Below are 20,132 nucleotides of genomic sequence, written 5' to 3' on the forward strand. Positions count from 1 at the left end.
CAGTGGCCAAGTCAAGGATGATGGGAGCTGTATGCCAGCACCAACTGGAAGGCCAGTTGAGCAGAGCAGCCCTGCCATAACTGATACTCTTCTACTAAGTCAGTGGTAGCCAATATCGGAGGGTTATCTTATTGATTCCAGCAATTTGACCAAGCTGTTAGTTGTATACCTTCAATAGCTGTGTAGAAGGGATTACAGCAGATACAATTTGTGACAGTGATGAGAAAAGCTGCACTTGCTCCCATTCCTCCTTTTGCACAGTTTGTGAAGGTAGGAGCCTAAAGGTTCATGCTCTGACAGTGTTGTGATTGCAAGGCTTTACCTTTTAGTAGCACAGAAGCTGGTAAAGCCTTTGGGTGAGATGACAGGGTGACTTAGTTAGATTACCAACTAAGCTGTAGTTACAGGCTGGACACATCTGCATTTCTAAACATGTAATCTTAGGCTCTTTCTGGACATACCACCAATGGACAAAGGAAACTCTTACAGAAAAATAGTAAATCCAAACTATTGGCTATCTTTTCTAGTTTCCTAGTCTTACTACTGACTAATGTTAGGAATCTCCAGGATGGCCTAGTTTAGATCTGACTGTGCCTGTAACTGCAGAGTATAGTTCCTAAAACAGTGTCATGGTTCCAAACACTGGCTGACATACTGAGGGAAAATTATTCAAAGTAGTCCCTTGAAATTAAAAAGGAGAAGTTAAACATTATCTAACTTGTCCTTAATAGGACTACTTTGAATAATTTTCCTCAGTATGTCAGCCACTGTTAATAATAGCATGAAATACAGGGGGGCCTCTGATTCCCACTTAAGTTTGCATAGAAAGGTCCCAAATTTTAAGTACACCCACTTGAAGTGACATGCACCATCTCTATGAAAATCCCTTTAAAATACACAAATGGCTTTAAGGGGAGAAGTGCCAATACCCAGGCACTTCAGTGCTGCCTATTGTGAGTTCCACAGGGGCTAAAGAAAGCACTACAACCTGAAATAGGTCATCTTGTCTCCTATGCAGTAGGCAGGGGGTCATATCAAGCTCACAACATAGGCTAGCATGAGGGGCTGCTGCTGCTGCTGCTTTCCAGCTGTTTTTCTTCCAAGTGGGAGTTACTCCCTTGTGCCACAAAAAGTGAAGCAATTTCAAAAGAAAAGGAAGAGTTCTGTGCCCCTTTATAGGGATTTGGTGGCACATGTTTGAGATTAAGTATACCCTGTGAAGTTAGAAGCAGCCATTGCAAACTCTATTAGGCAGGAAGCAAAATAAGGACAGCGGTGGGTTTTTGATGCAGTGGCAAACCTCCTTCCTCCCGAAGATGATTTGAACTTGCTTGTACAGTGCAGCCCACCTTCCATACAGCTGGAGCGGTAGCCTACAAATGAAGCTCCTTAAACAAAACCCAAGGCTTGGAACATCAAGTTGTTTTATTCAAGTAAACTGCAGATAGGGAAAAGAAATCTTTAGCAATGGACCAGATATCCACACGACAACCTACAAGCCACTGGCCACCCCACCCCCCATTGCCTATTCTCATACAGTTGCCTTCCCACATCAATACAGAACTCCCAGACTACTTGCAGACTTATGGTCCAAGTCATCTGATAAGATAAAGTGGGGTGGGGGGGAGGATAAGAGGACTGTCTAACCCTTTACAGTTCGAAGAGGCAGAAAAATGCTTTACTTTTCTTGCAAATTCCCTGATTTTCACAGCAACATCTCAAGCTGGTTAATGGCAAACAGTGATATTAATCGCTTCCCTCAGCATTATGCTGTTATGATGGCTAAATGGCAATAATCCTCAGTCTGGACATTGAAGCACAACATCCATCATGCTATCCTGGTTTAGGAACATGTCAAACCAGTCTCAGCCATAGCAAGGCCACCACCGCATATTTCTAGAGTACTTAGGTGGGAAAAATAGAAGTATTGCTCTTGGCCGATGGTGGACCCCATTTCTCCAGCATTTAAAAGTAGTTATACAGTGGTTCTAGAGGGATCCCCCCCACCTTCCTTACTCCTCTACTGGTTTCTGATTTTAGGGAAGTTATCAGTGGATGAAACCCCCAAACTATAATGTGCTGAGGACAGGGTTACATCCAGTCAGCAGCTTCTCTGAGCAGCACTAGTGCTAAACCAGAAAGGGTATGTGTGTGAGAAACAGATAAATTACCTGAGCCAAGCAAGGTACTAGGCCTTGGTGGGAGGGGTTGCACCAGAGTCCAATTGCTACCCACACAACTCTTATAAGCCTCCAGCCTCCAAGGTGGACTAGAAATGATCAGTACAGGAAACTGACATAATCCACAAGGTCAGGCACACTGATCAACACGGAACGCTCAAAACCCTCCACCTTGAAGTGCTCTTTAACGTAACATCGTTGAAAACCATCAGCTGCATCCTCTGTAACTTCTTTTTGTGTGTGTGTTTGCAGGGGGAGATACTGTTTGTTCTTGAACAGGCATTTTCAGAAGTAGTTTGATTGGGGGGGGGGTACCATGGTGGTAACTACTGTTGACTCTTGGAAATCAAGCCGTATTCAACAAGCCTCCCTCTCCCCCACCACTCAGTCTGACAAATGTAAGCTTTTGTCCCTTTAATAGCACAATAGTTTTAAAAGTCAACTCAGACTAAGTTATCTATAGTGTAAAATGTCAGTTCCAGAGAGGAAAAAACCAGACAGAACCTGTTGGAATAATAAAACTTTGTAACCATTACAGCAGCATCAGAAGCAGCAGCAGCAACATGTTTTAAGAGAATGAAACAAATTATTATCCAGAGGTAGTTGTGAATGAAGGAAAAAGAAAACCTTAGAGACCATGTTTTGAAAAGACAACTGTAACTAATACACTAACTGTGCTATTTTCAATAGAGAATAGCTGAACCCAGTGGGGTGAGTGGGAAGAGAAATTCTGCCATCCTACTTCCCTTCAGCTTGGTAAAGTCTCTGGTTTCAAAGAAGATCCTGCAGTCCTTTCTGTGCAGAACAATTTGAACACCAAGGGAAAGAGCTTTCAGTTGTTGTATCCTACCTGCAAGTTTCTCTTACCTGGGAGCTAGCAGCTAGGGCTATGATGGAGGTGGATGAGATGGAACCGTTAAACATGGGCACTGGCTCATCTGCCAACTGAGAAAAGAGTGTTTTAAAACAATCCCTGCTACTACTAGAAACCCTACATGCTTTGCCTCCAAAGCAGCTGGTTGGGGCTGGACTGCATACAGTCAACAAGACCTACAGCAAGGAGACATATTATTCTTGAACCATAGGGAATGGAAGGAAGGAAGTGGCAAGGTAACACTTCAAAAACAGTACTTGGGCAAATGGCTTACAATAGGAAAGTTCTAATGACTTGCCCCCTTTAAATGCATTGGCTCTGTACTTGCTTTCCAGGGAAAAAATAACCCACCACAATGCTCCCAGCTCTTCTATGTGGCATAAATTTCTGCCAGTGCCAAGTATCATCCTTTGGGAGAGTGGCATGCTCTCTCCAAAGGGGAGAACAGGGCTGACAAAGGGAACTAGGCTGTCCACTCTTTTCAACATGAATCAGTGGCTAATATAAAGATTTATATACCCCTTTCTCTAAGGAGTGTATTGAAAAAAAGACAGGCCAAAAAAACAGGTATTATACAGAACTACATGAACTGGTAGGCTAAAATCTTAACCCTGTCAAATAAGAGGGGAAAACAAAATACAGGGTTCTCCCATTACACATCAACAAACGTGATGGCTGATCTGTTTTACACTGTACTCCAGTGTTACTGTTTTGACTGCAAGGACATTGGAGAAGTGGGGGCAAGAAAGTGATGAGGATTCTTTGTTCCTTCCTCAGTCCCAGGACTTGACAAGAAATAGGAAAACTGAATTGTGAGGTAGAATCAGTTTCACTGTTCCTCTTCTGATGACTCTTGGGAGATGTTGACCTCTTCTTCCTTCTGCACAAGAGGAAGAAAAAGACAGAGGGTTGAGAAGCTCTGCGAGCAATACGTTTCACTTGGTTTACAACTTATCCATATGGTGCAGCACATCAATTAAAGCTACAACGCTGCTCAGTTTCTAGAGGTGTATGGTGCAGGAGTTCAAGGCTGCCTGCAAGCAAGAATGCATAGCCCCAGATGTGTGAGAACTGGCTGCATCACACATTCACTCCAATGCACTCATGTCTTTAGACAGAATTATTACTTATATGACCTATCACTGAACTGTGTGGCATTGACAATCTGATTCAGGACTGAGTTGTCATACCTTGGCTCAAATAAAGCCTCAAGACCATGCTTCCTGAACACTTTAATACAAGTGATCACAAATGTTTAACTGATAGTCTCCATCAGCATTCTTTGTAACAGAGATTCCCAGTTGTTGACTACAACGCCCCCAATATCCCCAGCCAGAGGCCATTGCCACTGGGGATGATGGAATTTTAGGCAACAACATCTGGGAAACCCTGTTACAGGGAACACTATCTCCATACTTCTCTTTCTTCAAGGGACAAGTATGAGCAATGTTGCTTTTTCAAATCAATGCTACACCTAGAGCATATCTAAGATAGGCTTGGCAAAACCCATCATGCTAGCTATAATGTACTCTGAAAAACATGAGCCTGCCCACCTCCTCCTTACCAAAGCAACCACACAAGACATATATTGGCATCCAGAGGACCTGGATGCCGAGATGGAGTGGAGTGTGGAGCAGTAAGTCATGTAAATATGGTACAGAAGGCTCACTGACACTTCCCCAACCACATCATTTCACCACTTGCAAGCAAACATTTTGGGACTAAAGCATCACTCAGATTCAGTAGTTCATGAAAAACTCAAGACATAGATATAACAAGGAACCATGGTTTCCCAGCTATGAGAGCATGCTTTGGAGAGCCACAGGCTTGCACGCTCCCCATCCTTTCACTTTAAGAACAAATTGCGGTTCTGAACAGTATGCAGTGTGGAACTGTGCTTTGTTCTTAAAGTGAAAGCATTCACACTCCTCCTCTTGAACACGGAGGGAGAGTACACAAGTCTGCAGCTCTAGCAGTTTTGTTCTCATAGCTCATTCCAAGTTCCATATTTGGCGTAAGCTTAAAAACAAACTTGCAAGAGAAAATATTCTACTTTCATTTTTCTCTGCAAAGTCCTTTATGCAAACTATCAACAGGCTGAAGTACTGTTGATGGAGAGTACTCTTTTGTTCAGCCAGTTTCTGTAAACCGCCTAGAGATTTAGGTAGTGGGTGTTATACAAATATGCTAGCTAGCTAAATAATTAAATCAAATTAAATCTAGAAATTTAGGAATGAGAGAATGGAAACATTTCATGCAATTGATTTGCAAATACACCCATTTCTTTTCTTACATCAGATTGAATTGAACTTTGTTCAATGTGTTTTTGTTTCTAAAGTGGGCATCGCCACATTTGAGAAGCTCAAAACTGAACAAGTTAACAGGAATGGCCATATGCAATGCTAATTCAAGAACATCATCACGGATTATTCTTGCTCCCCATCACCAATAGTGGATGCATTTGTGTGGTTGCTTCCACTGCAGTGCTTGCAAACCACTGTATATGCAAGGCCATAACTCTAGTACTAGCTGACCAGCCTGTTGGATCTCCCCGGGAAGCTGTTATACAGGCTCAGAGCCACCACCAAGAAGCCTTGTCTCTGGCCACTGCTGTACGAGTTTGAGATAATGGAAGGCCAGGGAGCATAGATGCAGTGTTAGTAGAAAACATGCTTTTCCTGCAACCATCACTTCAGGTGGCCTTGGCATATATAAACCTTGTGGTTCCTCTATACCACATCTGAGCCCACCTCCAGAAGATTGGGTAAAGAGACGGGCAGTGGAGTGATCAGTACACCCACACAATGCCAATGTTGGTGTCCCCCTAATACCAAATGCAGACACTCAAAATGGGAAGATTGGTGGATAGAGTAACTAGGATGGAGGTAGTATCCTGATGGACCATGGCCACCCCACTTCTGCACCCTTGGCTGGTGCTGCACACAAAGGTATGGAGAAAGGGAAAGTTTACACCTTCCCATTTTTTCAACCAGGTCTCCATGACACATGCCAAGTCAGTGCTCCCAATATTAAATATCATTATTATTGATATAAATCTCCATCCTAATATATTAAAAATCTCTTTCCATTTAAAAAAAAATAGTTCTAACAAGATGGTTCCCTGTTCGAAAACAACTCACAAAAGAAAACACCAGCAGAAGTTGGTGGGTTGAACATGTACAGTTACTCTCCCACTGCTAAATATAAGAAAGCCACCACTTGTAAAGGTGCCCCTTTACTCAAAAAGCAGGGCTCAAAACTTAGAACAGCGCTGTAATTGAAACTGACAAGTACTTGCTTACTTCACTGCCTAGCCTGGACCCCATAAGGACTTTAAAATAAGCAAACATTAAGTCTCTTGCAATACTTTAGGGTCATCATCTTAAGTCTATGGGATGACAGTAGGAAACCATGGTTTTCCATTACATTTGGCCATACTTTCCTCTGTGTTTTGGTTGCCATACTGTTAAGCTGCCACAAGAGGGACTCCTTATTCAAAAATCTACACATCCTATCAATAAATAAGAGCTTCTACCACCCACATCCTTCCAACAACCCCCCTCCCCCACCACAAAGTATGGGTGGGGGAAACATAGTTCTTCAAGAGATCTCTCTCCTCCTGCACTCACTCATTCATTCTCTCTCTCTTTTAAAATACAAATACTGTCAGAAGAAGATGAGTCATGGCTGAGTCAGTGTGCGTGTGAGTCAGCAACCTCCACTTCCTAGTGTTTCATTCATAAAAATATACATTTAAGCCACTGTGGAATGTGCCTGCCAAGTCTGAACAGCAAGTTCCAGGGCTAGAGACCTCATTTAGTAAAGGAAGGAAGTGACTGATCTTACTTATTTAACCTTTCTCTGCTTACTAGAGAGTGGGCTACAAGAGCTAGAGAATAACCCAAACCAAAGAGTGTTTGGCTGGCTGGCAGCATGTGGCCACTAGACATTTGCAATTTCAATGCAAGTTTAGTTCAGAGTGATTTTAGAGGGTCAATGAAGTTCTTCAGCTGGTATTTCAGAAGACCATTCAACATTTCAAAGCCTAAAGTCCATTGTCATGGTGTTTGAAGTAACCTAGTGCTATCACCAGTGCAATTGCTATAGTTAGGTACCAGCTTTCCTAAATGCAATTCTGCCAAAGCATTTTGCTGCAATTTATGGCAGGGCTTGAGACTGTAGTATTATTCACAGATCTGAGCTCGTGTGCACCCTCAGCCAACCCTGCAGATTTGGGCAGAAAGGCAGAATGTTGCCATTGCAGATCTGATTGTTTAGTGATAGCAGTTGGCTGCTTTGGGCATCTTCAATGACAAGACTTGGCTTTTTCCAAAAATCTAACCTTTAGGAAGGTTAAGAGGACAAGTAGGTTGTCCTATTTGCAATATCCTATATCAGGGTTGCAAAGAGTGGTGAAAAACCTCAACCCAAAAATCTTAGCTGCAAATCTGCTTGTGTGTTTGGAACACTGCCGCTGCCTATTAGGAATGCTTCCAGTCAGCTGCGTCTGGCAGGGCTGCCCTACATTCACTTCATACTTTGGTGGCCAGATTTGTGCTGTGGTGCCTGCTGCCACTTATAATGCTCTAGGTCGAATAAAGAAAGCAACATGTTTTGCGTTCAGAACAATGGAAAACCTGCCACTGAATAGCTGAAGCTTGCTTTAGGAACAGACATGATAGTCCTGCAACAAAATGTTGCAGGGTATCCCTAGTCAAGAGAAATGCTGCTCTACAGGGGTCCAACCATCCTGGGACAAGAGACGTGTAGTACTGCTCAGGTTGCATGAGGAGAAAAAGAAAGTAGTGCAGGGAGGGAAACTGAACCTTAAGGCATGCCCTCCTCCCTGCAGATACTATAAATTATAAGGAACTTGAGCAGGCCAGCCCCTGTCTCTTTCTGCCCTACATTTTCCATTTTCTCCCTTCAACATTCCACATCTTAACTGCCGTCAATGACATACAGTACTTGATTTGATTAGCATGCAGACTATGAAAGTCTAACTTCAGGTTTCTGTAGACCTTTTCCCTCTTCCCTTCCCTTGGGGCAGAAGTAAGAGCTGCCATTTGAAGAATTCAGAATGTTGTTATTATTATTATTATTAATAAGCCAGCCAGGTTGGTCTCTGGGTCATCTCGAAGAGACCATGTTACTCCTTTACTGATGGAGTTATACTGGCTGCCAATAGGTTTCCGGGCAAAATACAAAGTGCTAGTTTGTATTTACTTACAAAGCCCTAAATGGCTTAGGACCTGGGTATTTAAGAGAGCACCTTCATTACAAGCCCCACTGCCCATTGAGGTCATCTGAAGAGGTCTGTCTCCAGTTACCACCAACTCATTTGGTGGCTACACAGAGACGGGCCTTCTCGGTCACTGCCCCGAGATTGTGGAATGCGCTCCCTGCTGAGGTATGATCCTCCCTATCTCTGGCAATTTTCAAAAAACACCTGAAAACCCATCTTTTCGCCCAAGCTTTCTCAGCTTCCTAATATTTTTGGGTTTTAACTTCTGGTTATTTTTAAATTGTTAAATTGTTTTTAAGTTTTTGTATATATTTTTAACTGGTTTTACGTTATTGTAAACCACCCAGAGACAAAAGTTTGGGGCAGTATACAAATTTGATAAACAAACAAACAAAAATAATAAATAATTTGATTATAGCATTAGTATAGCATTAATTCAATGGCAACTGTACTTCTCCCCCTTAAGGTAGCTGCAAATACAAGAGTTTTTCTTTGCCACATGAGATATTCTAGTATTTTCTTATCTCTATGGCGTTCACATTCCATAAGATCCTAAAAGTTCACGGTTTATTTGTTTTTTAAAACCCCTTTGGAAACAAACCATTATACCATTCCTCCTTTTCCTCCAGTTAACTACACACTCTCTCAATTTACAAATTTCTATACTTCTGGGTACCTAGAGAGTCTGATTACACAATCAACTCTAACTTATTTTTGGGTGGGCCCACTTCTCTTAAGAAGATAGACTCTTCTTTCTCTGAACTGTTAGCAAATTCAGTTGGTTGGGAACTTATCAGAAGAAGTGCACACATGCCCACCACAGCTGAACTTGACTTGCTCAATAAAAGCTTAGCCATTGGTCCATTTACAATCTACTTCTGGGCCTATAAACAAGAATTCTTGGTAGAATCAATGGAACAGTTACTTAGCACTCTGACCCAGACCTCCTCCTATGTAAAAAGAAGGTCACTCAGAGGCGAGAGAAAAGATGAAGCAAACATAACCTACTTATAGAATATTCCAATTTGGCATCTATTCTGTTCTAAAAAGAGGCTGCATGGGAAAGGCCTAGTGAGCATTACAAGCATCTCTTACCTTTCTTCCATCACGGATCACAGGGCAGCTTTCCTGGGGTTCCAAAGGGGTCATTCATCCAGGCACTAACAAGATGCAGGCCTACTTCGCTTCAGCAAGGTAGCAGTATCATGTACTCTCAGAGTATGCTCTGGGGCCCATTATTGGTCATTTAGCCATCATTAGAAAGGAGATCTATGCATTTATAGCAGAGCCTGCCAAGCAGCTCTCAGGTGGCCAGACAAGGACTTGAGAGATGGGTGAATTCTTCAGTCCAGACCAAGACCAATGGAACATGGTTTCCCCATTAGAGCATACCGTATAGCCAGAACACCTCAGTACAAAGGCAGGCAACCTTGGCTCTCCAGCTGTGGTTGAAATACAACTCTCATCATCCCCAGCCATAAATTGTGGCTGGGGATGATGGGAGTTGTAGTTCAGTTACAGTTGGAGAGCCAAGGTTGCCTACCCCTGCCTTAGTGGCTGTGAAACGGTGGCTGCTCTAAGGGAGAAAGGCTACATAAAACTGCCCACTCACTCAGCAAGAATTCAAAGATGCCACACTGGTAACACCAAATCTGTGCCAGGTAGCAGAGAACAAGCACCTTCCTGTTACTCACTTCTGGGCAAGAGAGAACACTAAGATAATTATAATTAAAATAGTAGTGTGAGGAAGAAACTGGAGGATGTGTTTGTTTAAAATAAACTGTACCACAGAGGAAGCCCCTATGCAGCCACCAAAGCTAGAAATAACTGTGGCAGCAAAGCCTTTAGGGCTTCTGGTAGAGGCCCAATAGCTCCCTCTGTGCTATATCAACACTGGCCAGGAAACATTCGCATCTGCTGTTTTGCAGTGAAGATCGTGAAAACATCTGGATGCGGAGGGACACCCCAAGACGCTGATGCAGGACACAGAACCCTCTTCATTGTATTTCAGTGTTTTTACTTAACATTTGAACAAAGCAGAAGCAAACAACTTCCTGCATCTTGGTTTGCAATCTGGGGACAATGAGAAAGGTTCCAAAAGGTTAATTTTTGATATGCACTTTAAGATGCAGGGATTTGAGAGCATGGCATGAAATGGTTAACTCTTTTTAACCCCTCATTTCTCTGCCACCTTTATGGTATGTCTCATCCCATTTCTAGACACCAGTCTGTACAGTCACTTCCTTTGTGGGGGGGGGGAAGGGAAGAGCTCAGTCTGCAACAGCTGGGCTAGCTCACGTGACTCCATGTTTGTTTCACAGTGGTTTCATCAGTTGTTTCACAGTTTGTTTCATCAGTCTTATTCTTTCGACCAGTTTCTCAACTTTTTGCCGACTGGTGCAGCTCCACTCACACCAGTCTCTCTTTAAGCAACAGGTCAGAACCAGAGAGAGGAGCACAGGGTGATCCACAGCAACAAAGTGCAAAAGTACAGTAGCAACTGAGCTAGAATGACAGTGTGTATGAAAAACCAACAGATTCATGCGCACAACCATGGATGGCACTTGCTTCTGAGTAGGCTCACATGATGTTCAGTACATCCCCTGCACTTGGTTTGGTAGTTGCCTTCTTCACAAATAGTTCAGAAAGCTGAGCTAAGCATGGAGCCTTCAGCTAGTAGAAAAAAAGGTGTGAAGCACTTCAAAGAAAAAACACCCCCCTTTTAAAAAAGAGAGCAGAATACTTACTGATTTTTTAGGTCGGCCTCGAGGTTTTCTTCCAGGTGTTACAGCAGCTTTCTGGACACAAAAAGAAAGAAAGATGAGCTCAATATGCACAGCAACAAAATGCAACAGAAAAATAGTATTTTAGCTAGAATGACAGTATGTATGACAAACAGCAGACCCCCTGCTAACAGAGCAAAGAGTCACCTTTTGATAGTGGTGATTCCCTTTATTTAGCAGGGGGAGAGCAACTGGCCTTATCCATCCCCAGCACAGCACCCCTCCAGTGGCAGTTGCTGCTTTCTATCTTTTGTTTCTTTTTTTAGATTGTGAGCCCTTTGGGGACAGGGAGCCATTTTATTTATCTATACATATAAATATATATATATTTATATTTGGAAACTTTTGTTGAAAAGCAGTATATAAATATATGTCGTATTCATGAGCATAGTCATGGGTGGCACTTGTTTCTGAACAGATTCACATGGTGTTCAATACACTCACTGCTCTTGATTTGGTACTTGCTTTCCCTATTGGAAAAAACCCCAATTATTCACGAACAGTTCAGGAAGCTGAGCTAAGTGAAATTCATGAAGCCTTCAGCTAGTAGAAAAAGGTGCAAAACACTTCAAAGGAAAAACACCCCCTTTTAAAAAAGAAAAGAAAAAGAAGAATACTTACTAATTTTTTAGGTCGGCCTCGAGGTTTTCTCCCAGGTGTTACAGCAGATTTCTGGACACACACGAGAGAGAGAGAGAGAGAGAGAGAGAGAGAGAAGGGAAAACATTAAGTCAAGTTACTACAACCAGACTTTGCCACCCACTCCAAACCCAGACATTTATTTCTGTATATAGGATGACTGTGTTTTGATTTAAAAGGTAGTTATACCTTCTCAAGAATTCCCAGCACCATACGCTTTCTAGGATCATCACTGCAAGGTAATCCCAAGAGCTGGCAAGGTTTCATGGTAACATGTAGCATTCTTTGCAAAGGGAATAGTTTGTCCCAGAACATAAGGGAAAGCTGGTGCAGTGTTTCTGGTTCGAGCCGAGGCCCAATTAAGATTCCACACTTAATTAAAGTTCCAATTATGGTTCCACACCTGGGTTCTAAGGAGTCAGTGGTTCACTTTTTGGTATTATATACAAGTCTAACTCAGGCATTTCTGCTGCTGCCTCTCTCCCTTGTGCCTTCCCCATTCAATCACGCAATGGTTTGTACTAAGCAGGATTTGCCACCACATCCAAATTAGCAAACTATGGTTTGTGCATATCTTCCAAGCCAGAACAGGAAGACTTAGTCAGATCATGGCTTGCCATTATGTTGTGGGGGTAGGCAAGCACAAACCATAAAGGTTGTTCACACAACCTTTTTCGCCAGGCAGGGAGGGATGATGATGATGATGATGATTATTAACATTTATATCCCGCTCTTCCTCCAAGGAGCCCAGAGCAGTGTACTACATACTTGAGTTTCTCCTCACAACAGCCCTGTGAAGTAGGTTAGGCTGAGAGAGAAGTGACTGGCCCAGAGTCACCCAGCAAGTATCATGGCTGAATGGGGATTTGAACCCGGGTCTCCCCGGTCCTAGTCCAGCACTCTAACCACTACGTCACACTGGCTTGGCGGGGGAGCAGGAGTGCTCTCACCTTCTCCCCAGACAATCTTCTTTTCTCCATGTGCTGTGCAACTCGCATGCCCACATGATCAGTGCCACTTCTAGCAGTGTGGCGCTCTGCAGGCTGGGAAAACACAGCCCGGCCTCCAGATATGCCTAAATGCACTGTGCGAGGAGCGTGGTACATTGAGGGATCTCCCCCTCAGCCAGATGCTCTAGGTGCCCGGCTCAGTGTCTACTCGGCTTGCCTGCTGCCTGAGCAGACATACGGCTGGGGACCTGGGAAGAAGGGTGCCCTTTTGCCCGGCTAAAAACCCTGGGCTACCTGGTGAGGCAGCACTGGGATTGGCTAGGATTCTGATACTGCACAAGAGCAGCCCTACCCTGGTAAGGCTGCCTATGTGAATAACCTCATTGTCCGTTTGGCTACAAAGGCTTGGCAAACTGTGGTTTGCACTGAACAGGAAGTTAACTGGAGCATGGAGGGTTAAGAAGAAGTATACAAACCTGAGGTTTGCTTGCAGGACACCAAAAACATACAGGTGAAACTCGGAAAATTAGAATATCGTGCAAAAGTCCATTAATTTCAGTAATGCAAATTAAAAGGTGAAACTGATATATGAGACAGACGCATTACATGCAAAGCGAGATAAGTCAAGCCTTAATTTGTTATAGTTGTGATGATCATGGCGTACAGCTCATGAGAACCCCAAATCCACAATCTCAGAAAATTAGAATATTACATGGAACCAAGAAGACAAAGATCGAAGAAAAGAACAATATCGGACCTCTGAAAAGTACACAGTGTACTGTGCTTGATTGGCCAGCAAACTCGCCTGACCTGACCCCATAGAGAATCTATGGGGCATTGCCAAGAGAAGGATGAGAGACATGAGACCAAACAATGCAGAATTGCTGAAGGCCGCTAATGAAGCATCCTGGTCTTCCACAATACCTCATCAGTGCCACAAGCTGATAGCATCCATGCCACACTGCATTGAGGCAGTAATTGCTGCAAAAGGGGCCCAAACCAAGTACTGAATACATATGCATGCTTATACTTTTCAGAGGTCCGATATTGTTCTATTCTTCAATCCTTGTCTTCTTGGTTCCATGTAATATTCTAATTTTCTGAGATTGTGGATTTGGGGTTTTCATGAGCTGTACGCCATGATCATCACAATTATAACAAATCAAGGCTTGACTTATCTCGCTTTGCATGTAATGCGTCTGTCTCATATATCAGTTTCACCTTTTAATTTGCATTACTGAAATTAATGGACTTTTGCACGATATTCTAATTTTCCGAGTTTCACCTGTAGACTGGGATTACGTGAACTGACCTAATCAATGCCTCCTTAAGAGAACTGGGGTGGGAGGCAGCAGGGGAAAAGTACTAACTTTCCTGCAATGTTTGTGTCTAAAGAACAAACACGCCATCCTCTTCATGCTAAGTGTCTGAAATAGCCTATGGCAGCTCTATCTACAAGGAAATCTGCTTGTGAGAAGGCACCCCCGCCCCTCATTGTGTGTGTGTGAAATTATCTAACAGCAGCACAAGAACACTGAAGGAAAAATTAACCCACAAGAAGAAATGCAATGCAATACGGCAGCTTTTGGTACAGATATAATGTTAGCCCCAATTCTAGGGGTATGTCAATGTGAAATCTTGATTTTCCTTGGAGTGTGTACACACATACACAAGACTGACCCTTCACAGCTGCCAAGAACAAACACAAACAAAACTCCTCAAAAGGAAGATGAGCTACAAAAATGCAAGATCTCATGAGTTCTAAGCTAATCTCACAATTGGAGGATATGAGTCACACGTGCTCCGAATTGGCAGGAGTGCCTCTTTCATTAGGCCTTTCCTCTCGCCTTTTGGGGTCAGTGCCACAAGTCCCTCCCTTGTCATCCCTCCCCATCACAGCCATTTCCAACACGAGCCATCTGGGCTCCAGCCCCATGACTCAGAAATATGCAGGATATGAGTCACGTGTTTTCAAAACAGGTTTCAAACCACACACACATACACACACCCCATTCCTGGAGCTTTGCGAGAGTCTCTCTCTTTCCTGAACATCTTCCCTAGTGTTTATCCATTCAGGGACAGACCTCTAAAGATAGGAGCCAAACCTCAGTCCCCATCATAGAGAACCCAGGACTTGAGACACCAAGTCCCCTTTTGGGGTCCAGCTTCCAGCTACTGATTCCCAAAGCATGCCCACCCCATGGGCGGCCCAATCCCATTTGATCTGCAATGGGGGCAGGCTGTAGCTGACATTGCTGTGGCTGCAAGATTCAAAGCAGAAGATTATCCAAGTGTCAGGCACTGCAATTCAGTTCACTCAACACTTCAGGTCTCAGGGGACTGTGCCAGTCTCTGCTAGTCCTGACAGAAGATGACGAACTACACAATCAGCGTGGGTGGTACAGTATGAGTGAGTTCCTGAAAGACGTTGTTTTCATGGCAACTCCCTTCCATTCTGGTTTAGTGACATAAGCAGAAACCAGATGTAGGGGAGGCGGTCTGAACAAGTGTTAAAAGCAAGACCAGTACAACCTGCTGCATTACACCAGGCATTCTAGACAGTAAGCTACTGTGGAGCCAGAAGACCCAAGGAATGCTGCATAAAGGAGTTCGCAGGCAAGCTGGTCCTTTTCTTTCCCAAGGGAAGCCCTGCTACAAGGGGCAGCCGGCAGCCCGTGAGAGCAATACCACCAAGCACTTCTGTGATGGAAGGTAAAGACAGGAGAAGTCAGGCAGCTACAAATCCACTTGCCAGCTCACCAGTGGTGAGTGCCCCAAGCCCTATGGTGAGGACACCCAGCACCACACAGATCTCTTCGCCAGAGGTCTCATTTCCACTGCCATGTTTGAGAAGGCAAGAAACAGCAGGAATTCTTTCTGAGCAGCAGAAGAGGGCTCCCACGGTTCCTTACCATCTCCATACCTCAGTGCAAATGACAGAAGACCTGCTTCTCTCCAAAAACTTCTGCCTGTGTGCTAGAAAAGAATCTGAGGGAAGAAAGGGGATTGGCGGCAACCACAAATAGCAGCTGGCTAGTGAGCTAAGCCTAACTTTGTGGATCCATGGCAGTGGGTAACACCAAGAAGTACATAACACAGGGAACACTCAGAGATGGTTCACATGATGGCTCCAATGTCAGTTTGATGAAAACTGGAGATTCTCGCTGCATGTGTGCTCCCAGAGAGCATACTGTGTGAACCCAGACCTTTTGGATAATCTCTGCAGGGCAACGTGTCAACCTGACATGAAGCAGAGATCGACAAGCAGACTTCAGATCCCAGATTATGGATCTTGGCTTCATCTTGGGTTGCCAAGCAAAGCCTGGATATTCTCACTGCCTATGCACTCCTGTCAAGCGTGTTGTTCCAACTTAGGCTTTTTTTGTGTGTGTGCTCTCTGCTTGGCAACGTATCAACCTTACATGAAGCAGAGATCCATAATCTGGGATGTGAAGTCTGCTTGTTGATCTCTGCTTCATGTCACCTTGGCTATCTCAGTTTCATGTTGGGCTGGGGCGTTGCCAAGCAGAGATTGTCAACGGGTCTGAGGTTCACACAACATGCTCTGCAGGAGTACATGTGGGGCGAGAATCTCTAATTTCTGTTGAACCAACGTTGGAATCATCGTATGAACCAAAGCCCAATGCAGTTGCACTTGAGAGAACGCAAATGCACCTGATACAGGGCCCAGATCACAGGAAGAGCTCGATTTCCAGTCATTTCCAAGTTGTGAGCAGAACTGTGGTTCCCAGCTCCTGCTTGAATATTTCCAACCAAGTGAGTTATGAAAGAGTCCCTTTTACAAAGCTCAGGGGCAGAGGGAAGAAAATGCAGCAGCTGCAGGAAGCCAGGTGCACGACAGCCAGAGGCAGCCATTTCCAGAACTTGCTGGATGCTCCTTCCTTCGAGTTTATAATTTGAACAGATGGCAATGGCTTGGGCTAAGTGAGGTGTCCACTGAAATAACCTCTGTGGCCTGGCTCCCAATTCATGACCAGGCATCTGCTGCTCAAAAGCAGCTAGACACTTAAAAGATTCTGCTTGGTGTCTACAGGCAAAGAGTGTGCAAGTATGCCTTTTGTCAGCAACTGGCCCAGTGTTTCAAGATTAGCACACACAGGCAGCTGCCAAGTTGCCAGCTGTGGAGTCATTTATTAGCTCATTTGCCACCTTTCCAACCCTCAGCCAGTTTCAACCACATGGCACCTGGTCAGCACAAGGCTGCATACTCAGCAGTCCAGAGAATGATATAGTCAGGTGGCTGCTACGCAGGATAAGAGACAGGGAAGTGAAGGGGCCAGGAGCTGAAGGGCCCCAATGTCTGGCATTGAAGGCATGCCAAAGAATTCCCCTCATCATCTTCCCCTTGCACAAGTTAAGTGGGGCATATCCCATTCCTCTTCTTTACAGCCAAACTCCAGCTGCCAGGACACACTCACTCAAAAAACAAGAGTCACCAGCTGTCCACCTAGCCCAAGCAGCTTCCACACGAAACAGCTTAGATTAGGACGTTTGTGGGACTCCCAGGGGTGAAGCTATAATTGAGCTGATGGGTTCAACAAACCTGGCCCCCCCTCTGCCCAATCCTGAGCCGCCCTCCTCCCCAGCTTCACCTCTCCCTATTTTCTTCATTATCTCCCTCACTCCGAGGTGCCGCTGGGGAAAAAAGTGAACACAGGCCCCCTATCCCCTAGCGATGCCCCTGGGGACTCCTATACTCATTTTCCCTTGCTAGCTTTAAAAAAATAAATAAATCAAAATGCAGCCACTCGTTTGAAATAAGAATTTAAGACCAACAGAGCAGACATTCACCTGACAAATGCATAATCTCCAGGTCCACATTTACCAAGGTAACAGGGAATTTGGATGGAGGGTGCATTGGGGGGGCAGGATTTGGAGGAAGGGATGATTAACAACAATCCCTGTTGTACCCCCCAATTCTCCCCTGCAAATGCTGCTTCTGTCCTCAATCCGTGCCCCCACTAAGATGTGGGCTCATTTCGGGGGGGGGTAGATGGAGAAAAAAGGAATAAGGTGTCACCTTTTTTGCTCACCTTGATGACTGCTCTGCTGCCACCATCTGGCAAGCAGGATGAGTCCCAGCCTTCCTTCCACCCATGAAGTCAGGCGGAGATTGCCCCAGCAATTATGTGGCGATCCCTGGCCTCTCCCCAGCATCGAAGTTGCGAAGAAGGTTGAGGTTTGGCCATTGTGTTGCAAAGGCACTCCATGTGCATTGACTGCACAGGGCCAGACTAGCCATCCCTGTCCCTTGCTGCTAAACCAAATTGGCATACTGCACCTCTCCCTTTCTTGTTTTTGAGCAGGAAAAATGGAGGTTGAGGGACTACCCTTGGCTGCTGCTTAGCCAAGGTGACCTAGGCACAGTGACTGAACAGCTCTCTGCCTGTGAGAGTAGGGGAGAAGCCCCTTCATCAGCAAATTCTGTGCAGACAACCACCATTTTGGTTCGGTGACTAAGATTAGTCCAGTAGTGAGGAACCATGGAAAGTCTGCAGACAGGGAGAGGAAGATTAAGTACCCCATCCCCGATTCTGCCCTGCAGATGTCCTCAGTCCCCACATTAACATTAATTGGGAATCCACATCTCTATTTTGTAGGGGTCTATCTTTGCCCTCAGACTTCCTGGAACAGAAATTCAATATAAACTGGTTAACAGAGTGCAACTAGAAACCACACCAAAACCTTTATTAGGACCACAGCTCACCGTTTTGTGTTATTTAGCTGGTCCTAATAAGAGATAGTGGGACACTGTCTTAATAGAATTATTGCTGAGAGAATGACTTTGATTCTCCCTGTAGATGATTCATTCTTCCATGGCAAAGGGACTTTTGGCCAGGCACCACATTAGATGTAGTCTTAGACAGAAACCATAAAGAAGTCCAATATGTTACCCACCCGCTCAAGATACTTACCCTGCCCTTTGAAGTGGCCTTGTTTTTGCTCCCCTTTGGTCTACCACGTGGTCTCTTGGGTGCTGGTGCCTCACTGGGTTCTTGCTAAAGAAAAAGAACACTACAGTCAACAACAGGGCAATGTGTGCAGATACTTTTGTGCTTCCTTCACACTTGCCTCCCCTAGTCTAAGCGCTCTTGCTGAATATCCATACCGATACAATGTTTTCAATTTATATTATTTATTTATTTATTTATTCATTCATTCGATTTTTATACCGCCCTTCCAAAATGGCTCAGGGTGGTTTACAATTAAAAACAGAAATCATTAAAAACAATTAAAACAGAAATACAAATATGGTGACATCCTTGTAGACCAGGCCTGCTCAAGTTGTTTTTGGACTTCAACTCCCATAATTCCTAGTTGGAGTGGCCAATAGGCGGGGATTGTGGGAGTTGTAGGCCAACATCTGCAGGAGGGCCAACGTTAAACAGCCCTGTTGTAGATTAACATTTAGTAGGGAAGTGCACAAACCTCTTTGATGTTCTATTCCTAGAATGCCGAACAGGATCAGAACCCCTGCATTCAAACACGGGGGCTCCTTTATGGCGTGGGGAGGGTGCTCTTACCTCCCACACTGTGTTCCCCCCTCTGGTGCTTCTGTAAAAGGTGCTGGCGCGGGGCGGCTATATTCCCTCTTGCTGTGTAATATGCACCCACCACTTCCGGCATTATGCTGGCTGGGGCGGCAAAGAAGGAATACAACTGCCCCATGCCAGAGGTTTTTACAGCAGCACTGGAGGGGAAAGCGCGGTCCGGGAGGTAAGAGCACCCTCCCCATGCCTTAAAGGACCCCCACCCGCCTCCTGGGTGTGCACGGAATTGGTTCTGTGCACACCCCTAATGTTTGGTACTACACTTCATTCTATTACCAGTTGGAAACATCACAAAACCCAGCCTCAAAATGTTATATTTTGGCAGAGAGCATAATGTTTGAAGCAAGGTGTGGGAAAATGTGTCACCCATGCCACACCTCACAGGTGATACGACTTTTCCTACGCAGAAACTGCCTGAAGCTGGTGTTTGCAATGCAGGACTACAAGATGCATCTACACCTTCATAAAAATCTTGGCACAAAGCAGGAAGCATTACTCAGATTTTTGGTAGCACAACTTCTTTGAATGGGGAAGTCGTACGGGGTTGGGAGGAAAGAAGAGAAACTTCTCTTAGAAAAAGCTAGACCAACAAACCAAAAATACCCACGTCTGGAGGCAACCCTACTAATACTAATCCCAGAGAGATCGTGGAGGGGGCGGTTTAATAAATACAGATAATTTTACTTGACCATCAGTAATTTTATGGGATGAGAGCTAGTCTTGTGGTAGCAAGCATGAATTATCCCCTTTGCTAAGCAGGGTCAGTCCTGGTTTGCATTTGAATAAGATACTACATGCGGGCACTGTAAGATATTCTCTTTAGGGGATGGGGCTGCTCTGGGAAGAGTATCTGCATGCTTGCATGCAGAAGGTTCCAAATTCCCCCTCT

General features: G+C 44.5%; 1 protein-coding gene across 8 annotated transcripts in view; it reads right to left on the minus strand.

Annotated features, from left to right (window-relative positions):
* Positions 1-2,579: 2,579 nt before the first annotated feature.
* The window catches only part of HMGA1 (high mobility group AT-hook 1), a 66,637-nt gene continuing 49,084 nt past the window's right edge, over positions 2,580-20,132 (minus strand). For 5 of the 8 annotated variants that reach the window (XM_053245562.1, XM_053245559.1, XM_053245561.1 and 2 more), the window contains exons 3-6: positions 18,608-18,691; positions 11,704-11,754; positions 11,047-11,097; positions 10,041-10,972 (exon numbers count right to left, since the gene is read on the minus strand). In XM_053245562.1, the coding sequence (XP_053101537.1) occupies positions 10,880-10,972; positions 11,047-11,097; positions 11,704-11,754; positions 18,608-18,691 (279 nt within the window). In that variant the 3' untranslated portion in view covers positions 10,041-10,879. Of the gene's footprint in view, positions 3,935-10,040; positions 10,973-11,046; positions 11,098-11,703; positions 11,755-18,607; positions 18,692-20,132 lie in introns of those variants that run through there. The other 3 variants (XM_053245564.1, XM_053245558.1, XM_053245557.1) reach the window with 3 other exon arrangements.

This window comes from Hemicordylus capensis, chromosome 4 (genome assembly GCF_027244095.1).
Source record: "Hemicordylus capensis ecotype Gifberg chromosome 4, rHemCap1.1.pri, whole genome shotgun sequence".
Taxonomy (NCBI): Eukaryota; Metazoa; Chordata; class Lepidosauria; order Squamata; family Cordylidae; genus Hemicordylus; species Hemicordylus capensis.